The following is a 7,328-nucleotide window of genomic DNA, read 5'->3' on the forward strand; positions in this document are numbered from 1 at the left end:
TGACATAGCAACCACTTCTCATGGAGAAGCATCAACTATGCCAGCTTGTTGGAGCCACATGCAGTGCTGAGTTGCTTTGAACATCTGGCCTCACAAGGTGGCACCTGAGAAGTCATTATAATGAATTGCTTCGGTGAACAGTGTTTTTCCCCCTCTAGTTCTGTGCAGCAATTCCATTTTGGGGAGAGTCTGGATTCCTGCAAGGAAGAGCGATTATTAGATATGAAGTGTTGCAAGGATTTGCATGAGCCACTTTGGCACCAGTTGCTGGGGAGCCTTCCAATCATCTCACACCTACTCCTTTTCACTAAGCATTGCACTCCAAATCCCTTTTACTAGGAGAGACAGAAACAATGGGTCTCCACCAGCCTAAGCCAGCAACGCCACTTGCTGTAGATAAAGCTGTTTTGAGAAGGGCAGCGTGAGTTCAGATAGTGGATGAAGAGGCAGAGATGGAGGTCCTTTCCCCCATCTTTCATTTACAGCACCATCAGTTAGGGCCCAGAGTCTGCAGGAAATCAATAATTTGTGACTATGAAGTGGAGTTTGGCTTGCAGAATTCTCTCATTTTTCAGTTGGGAAAGTGTGTGTATTTCAGGAGTCTCCAGGAGGTTGTAATCCTGCATGGCAATGATCCGATTGGACATGAAATGATCAGTATTCAGGACAGTTGTACTAAAAGAACTGAGATTACTAGCAATCAATTGTTTTTAGTGTATGGTTCACATGACTCAGAGGGCTGGTCTCTGTGTCACTTTAAAGGACACATACATTCCAAGCCAAAGCAAAGTGATTTTTTAATACTTGCTGTAAAGAGATTCAATTCTGTGTTGACAATTCGGTCACCAACATCCACCCCAGAATCCCGGGTCTCCTAATTCATTAGCTTGGTTCCTCATGGGTACTTGTTATAGCTCAGTTCTACATGAACCGGCAGATTCCTACTTTGCAGGGGTTGGGGTTAACATTATGGTCACAGACATCTTCTGCCATCATGAACAGCGTTTGGATTTACATTTTACTTGGCAGGTGGAGCAGGGAAATGGGATATTAGGAGCACTCTGAAGTCACACCTGCCTAGGTTTCAGACTCTCCTGAGAAAAGAAAAGGCTCAGTCTGTCCTTCTTAATTTGCTCTAGTGACTCCTATTTGTTTTGCTTTTCCCCCCTCCTAGGTACACAGTTTTGCATAATGGGCATCATCAGGAACACGAGAAGCTTCCCATCCACAATGACCCAGAATCCCAGGAGTCCTGTTTCTAATGAAGACCCTGGCAGAGGAACCACACACCTGCACACCAGATGATTTTGGGGCAGCAGGACTCTAATGCAAGCTCATTTGTCTGCATTTCCCTGGTGCCTCCTGTATTGATTTGATAGGAATGGCTAACAGCATGAATATGGTGACTGATGAGGCTGAGGAGGGGACGCAATGTGCAGAACAATTGAGGAGACCTCTCTGCTGCTGCAGGAGGATGTCTGGACTTTATTAACGCAGCAGGGCCTTAATGTCAGTGCTTTACAGAGGTGTGCAGACTTCCATCCCTGTACACAAAGAGCACACACGCAAGCCCCTGCACACACATACCCACACTAAGATTGATGGTTTTTCGCCAGCTGCCATTTTTTGCTGCATGCCGCCTCTTTGTTTTGTGGCCACAATATTGTGATCTTAAAGATTTCAAAGTCTGACTTGAAACTGTAACGCTGAACGGCAGTAAATGCCTCCTTTGTCTGCTCAAGGTCACACCTACGCCTAACATGGTGCTGTCAGGAGAGACGTAGTGCTTATATTTTCTTTCTGAAAAGAAAAGGAAATCTTTTCCTTCTGAGTTATCTTCAATGGTGAGATCTATCAGTGTGAGCTGACAGTTCCCCCTGTCCCACACAATATCAAGGGAAACAGTGTTTTCCTGTAGATACTTTCCAGTGAGGGTCCTGACCAAGATCTCTGGTAAAAGAGCCAATGAGCAAAAATAGCCCTTGAGGATCTAAAATGCAGCCCACAGAGACATATAATCTTTGATATGGAGACATGGCCCACAGAGACTGCAAGTCCCAGCAAGTGCTGCTCTACAGTAGCCAGAAGACAGTAGTCGCAGTCTGCCCCATTTTCTACCGATTAGATGCAGTAGTTCTTATTTGGGCAAACTTTGGGCATCCCGCCTGTAAAAGAAAGGTTGATCAAGAGACAAAGTCCTTCAGGAATATCAATCTGTAATAGCTCACTAAGTGCCATGTTGATAAATATATGTCATCTAAAGAGCTTTTCTAGCTACAGTTGGAAGACAAACTCCTACTTGGGTGTTTTGCTTTTTCTTCCCTCCCCTCCCCCACTCCACCTGTGAGGCTTAAAAAAAACAAGCTTCAGAACTTTCAAATGTTGCCCTATGCACCTGTCCTTTGACAATAATCTCATATCCTAGCTACTTCCTGCATGCAGATATTACTACATTCCTTGTAGGCAGCTTCCTCCTTTGCATGTAAATGACAGGCAACGCTGTAGATCTAAGAACCCTGGGAGTCTGATTTTCGCGCAGTGGGAAATACGCAGGTTCTACACTGTGGGCCTGTAACCTCCTTAGATGAAGATCTAACCCAAAGATGACGGCCTTAGCCTGGAAAACAGAAATGTATTTTGTTACATTGTGTAATCATGTATAGATTTTTTTTTAATGTAAAGAAAAAAGTTGACATTATTTATTATTATTTTTAAAAAGAAGTGTTTTTTCCATTCTAAGCTTCTAAAACATGGGAGTTTAACATATAAATATAAATATTATTTTATTAAATGTTCTGTTGCTATGTGACAGGTATCTACTGTAAAAACAACCTGCTTTGAACAAAGAAAAAGTACTGCTGAGAAAGAGGATTTTGTGCATGATAACAGCAAGCAGGTTTCCAACCAGGGTGTCTGATTATCCTTGACTTCTGTGAAATGTTCTTTGCACTTGGAAAAACTCCATGCTAAAGTTTCTCATCCTTTTCTTTTAAGAATCATTAGTGCACTGGCCAGGAACAGCCCTAATTAGATGAAATGGTAGAGCCAAATAATTTTAATTTAGAAAACCCAAAGAGGTTAGCAGCAGGCACAAAGCTGTTGGCTTTGACACTTCATATTTTACTTTGGGCACTGGCAGTAAATATAAGATGTTCTAAGAGAGCGCATGAGAGACGCAATTTGAGATAAATACTGGTTCATCACAAAGGCCTAGTTCGGTAATCACATGCTTGTGTAGGGGCGGCTTTTCAAAAATGCTCAGGATTGGCCTAATTCTACTCCCATTGAAGTCAATGATACAACTTCAATTGACTTCAATGAGAGAAGTGTTAGGCCACTGCTGAGTGCTTTTGAGAAGACCATCCCCAAGCAACTTTACTCCTGTGATTTAGTTCTCAGTGGACCTATTCGTGTGAATGGTGTTTGCAGGACTCAGTTCTGTGACAGTAGCCCAAGTAGTGGTGGAACCCTGCATTCATCCTCAGTGGCAACAGGGTCGGCTCCAGCTTTTTTGCCGCCCCAAGCAGCGAAGCGGGGGAAAAAAAGATAAAGCCGTGATCGGCAGCACTTTGGCAGAAGCTCTACCACACCACTTCATTCTTCGGGGCAATTCGATGGCGGGTCCTTCCCTCTAAGAGGGAGTGAGGGACCTGCCGCTGAATTGCTGCCAAAGACCTGGACATGCCGCCGCTTTCCTTTGGCCGTCCCAAGCACCTGCTTCCTTTGCAGGTGCCTGGAGCTGGCCCTGAGTGGCAAACAAACAAAACAAAAAAAATCCAACCAAACAAACAAAAACCAAGTAAACCTTTTTCTCTTTCCCCATAAAAAGGAAAAAGATCAGTGGAAGATTTTTGTGAGTGAGATGAGACCATTAGCATGGTGACGTGCAATGGAGTTTCATTTTTCCTTCTTTTGCTCTTGGAGTGTTATTTTTTTCTAATGTATTCTAATGTGCTTTAAAGGTATATCTCATCTTAATTTAAAATAAAATCCTGAACACTGTCTTACTCATGGCAAATGTCCAAGGGGGTTCTCAATGGGACATTTGATTCACGAGCCAAAATAATCAGCTGCTCTGAAACAAAAATTACTCCTGTTCTAAAATCTCTTAGTACATTTAGGAAACGTAAGTGTCCATGATCTGTGTCATTTCTGGCCAATGACTGGTTGGTATCAAAGTGCAAGAGGTTTCATGTAAGTTAACCTGTCACTAGCCACCTGGCAGCTATTATTTTATAACTACTCAATAGTTTCAGCAACTCTTCTGTGGTCGAAGTAAATCATATTTTCAAACACCAAAGCAATCTAGTGCTTCTCTGAAGAACAGGGGTCTCAATCCTTGTTTTTTAACTTCTCTGACGTTTCAGTTGCTGCTCATTGATTGACTTCAGTGGTTTGTGAGTTCATAATTTCATGGACCATTCAGGGTAGTGATTTCCATACCACTTTGGAGCACAGACCTGGAGACCTGGTCTCAATCTGATTCAGCATTGCAGAAGTATGGTGCTGAATAGGTGTAATGCATCAGCCATTGAAAAAAATAAAATTCCTCTATGTATATTACTGTCTAGTTCACTCCAATTTGTTTGCATTGTTTACACTGTATTTACATGAGATGACCCAATTGGACGAGCACCTCTTGGTGATGCAATCTGAGAGGTAGTGCCTTTCTGGTTAGTGCTATTACACTTGGCGGGAAAGCTATGCAGTTCTGAACAATTATACCATGCCGTGATAGGGGAAGGAGGCAAAAAGACATGAATTCCAAATGCTTTGGACTGCTCAGTGACTGTAACAATCATCCCGAAACATCAAGGCAGCACTTCCATCACCAGTTATGGAAAGAAATCAACATTCAAAAGTTAGAAAAATCAGGCTGGCTACATAGCATGTTATAGCTGGTCAGAAAGGTCCAGTTTTTTAAAGAGGATCAGTTCCTCAGCTTGTAAATCAACAGATCCCCACTGAAGACAATGGATCTATGACATCTAAGCATCTGGCCTAGAGTGCTGAAGTTGTTTCCGCATTTGCTATGTAGTGAATCAGTGTTAGGCCTGATTCTCCCTAGTCTGGCATCCTGTGTCGTCATTTACGCCAGTGCAAAGTTAGTGTAAAAAGCCACCCAAGCAAGTTGGTATGGTTTTACACCTGCTTTGCACTGCCTGTAAGTGACTATGCAAATCAGGGGAGAATCAGACCTCAGCTTAGTAAATACTGGGGAGCTCCTGGGTTACACAAAGAGATCCTTAAAGTTTCCTTATCCTTAAGAAGTCTGCTATCCTTCCAGGTGCTTCGAGACCTTCTCTCACTCTTTGCCAACCTCCTTCAGACCCCTCTCCAAAACACACTTTTTTCATCTCCCAGTGAATCCCTCTCCTGTGTTATGTACACATCCTAGGTTGCTCTAATACTATGACTCCCTTGCTCAGTGTGATATTTTAAAAATAATGATATTTTACTGCTCTTCCTTTCAAAAAATGATTTATGTAGAGTGAGAGGACAGGTATAATTTTGCAATACTGATCTGTAGGGCTAGTATCAATTCTCAGAGTACCTCACTGAACATCACAGAGCTGAGATGAGAGTTTCTTTCTTTCTTTCTTTCTTTCTTTCTTTCTTTCTTTCTTTCTTTCTTTCTTTCTTTCTTTCTTTCTTTCTTTCTTTCTTTCTTTCTTTCTTTCTACCATGCTCGTTCTAAAACTAAGAATGCATTCTTGCATTTTAACCAATGACCAAATTCTTTACTGCCTCATCCATGCACTTCAGCACTAACCATCAAACCGCTGCGTTGCAAAATTTACCTTCCTGCATCATTTTGCATTCTTGGGCATGCAATAAGTCCCTGAAGTGTAGACTGTGAACCTCACTGTAGTTCTGACTGTTAGATCCTTCTATCTCCAGCCTTTGGCCAGAGGTCAAGGGCTAGCATCACAGTTAACTAATAGGAAGTTGGCTGCTCAACTCATTGCTCACTACCCATCTTCAGAGGATTGCTCTCTTGTCAACACAGTCCCCCAAATTCAGTCACCATTTTGCTGTGTTGTTTTTTCTAGGTGAAATGTAGAAGCACAATAAATGACTACACCCCAAATAAGAAGAAATTGGTGCCTGCGAAATGGAAGCTCTGAGGCAGAGTGCGGAGGAGAGGCCATGCACATTAATTAACAGATGATCAAGGCTGTCAGGAGGGACATGAGGCAATAACTAGATGACACGTGCTCTGTAAATGCCAGCACTTCAGACAGTCAGAGGCTGCATTCCTTATTGAGATATACAGATACATGGCTGCAAGCCAAACAAACTATCTAATAAGCATCATAGATAGAGATGAAATCTTCTGGGGATTTATGTCCATCCTACTTTCCTCCCTCACTATTATTTCAGGGTTGAATATATGTTCTTAGCTGTTAATTGTGGAGCAGAGCAATGAATGAAAAGGGAGGAGAGGGGTACCTAAGAGGGAACCATCAGAAATATAGCTTACAATAAAGTATAGACTCCTTTTCAAGCGGTCTGAAAGCCCAACATTTGACCCATGTTAAAGTTGCAGAATATGGTGTCTGTCTAAACAGAAGAAAGAAAGAAATCCACTGCTTTTTGGCCAAGAAATGTATGTAGGACCTTCATAAAAGCAATATTCTGTGCTCTTCTATGCCCGCTGGGTTGAAGTGTATTGGCTGAGCTGTGGTGGAAGGACTGGAATAGTAGATAGTTCCAGATATTGGGACTGAATTATATTGGCAGAGCTGTCTGGGGAACACTTATACAGCTCTTCCACACTTTCCATATCTAACCTTTTTTGACCATTAAAATTCACCAACACCTGAAAAATAATTGAAATATGATATAAATAACTGATATCAAGTTGTGGGGGGGGGTGTATATGTGTGCATATCTATATAAACATATATCTCCAATGAGATTATGTATTATTCTCTATGGTTTTGCTTTTTAAAGCCTAAAATTACACCCACCCACGAATAAATACATAAGCTATTTCTCAGTGCTTCAGATAGAAAGATGAGAACACCTAGTGCACATGGCAGACCACCTCTCTGTGCCCTAATCTCCTCACCATATTGCCTTCATCTAAGTGTGGACTCTGACCCTTAGCCATCTTTCTACCTTGCCAGCTATGTGAGGATTGCCGGAGTGTAGAATATCCACTGGCCACCAGAGCTACCAAGCTGTTAGTAAGCTTGCATTATTATTGCTGTTTGTGTACTTATTTATGGGCATTACTGTAACCCCCTATGAGCCCTAGTCATAGACCATGCCCCTATAGTGCTAGGTGCAGTACAATCTTGTGTGCCAATGGGTTATAATTT

The 7,328-nt window shown here is 42.1% G+C and overlaps 1 protein-coding gene across 4 annotated transcripts in view; it reads left to right on the forward strand.

The window, feature by feature from the left end:
• Positions 1 to 3,562, forward strand: part of HTR4 (5-hydroxytryptamine receptor 4) — a 230,268-nt gene extending 226,706 nt beyond the window's left edge. For 2 of the 4 annotated variants that reach the window (XM_030573396.1, XM_030573397.1), the window contains one exon: positions 1,175 to 1,249. Coding sequence is in view for 1 of the 4 variants with exons in the window: in XM_030573399.1 (XP_030429259.1) it covers positions 1,175 to 1,262 (88 nt within the window). In the remaining 3 variants the exon portion in view is untranslated. Of the gene's footprint in view, positions 1 to 1,174 lie in introns of all 4 variants that reach the window. The other 2 variants (XM_030573399.1, XM_030573400.1) reach the window with 2 other exon arrangements.
• The last annotated feature ends 3,766 nt before the right edge of the window (positions 3,563 to 7,328 follow it).

The sequence above is a fragment of the Gopherus evgoodei genome, chromosome 8, assembly GCF_007399415.2.
Source record: "Gopherus evgoodei ecotype Sinaloan lineage chromosome 8, rGopEvg1_v1.p, whole genome shotgun sequence".
Classification (NCBI taxonomy): Eukaryota; Metazoa; Chordata; order Testudines; family Testudinidae; genus Gopherus; species Gopherus evgoodei.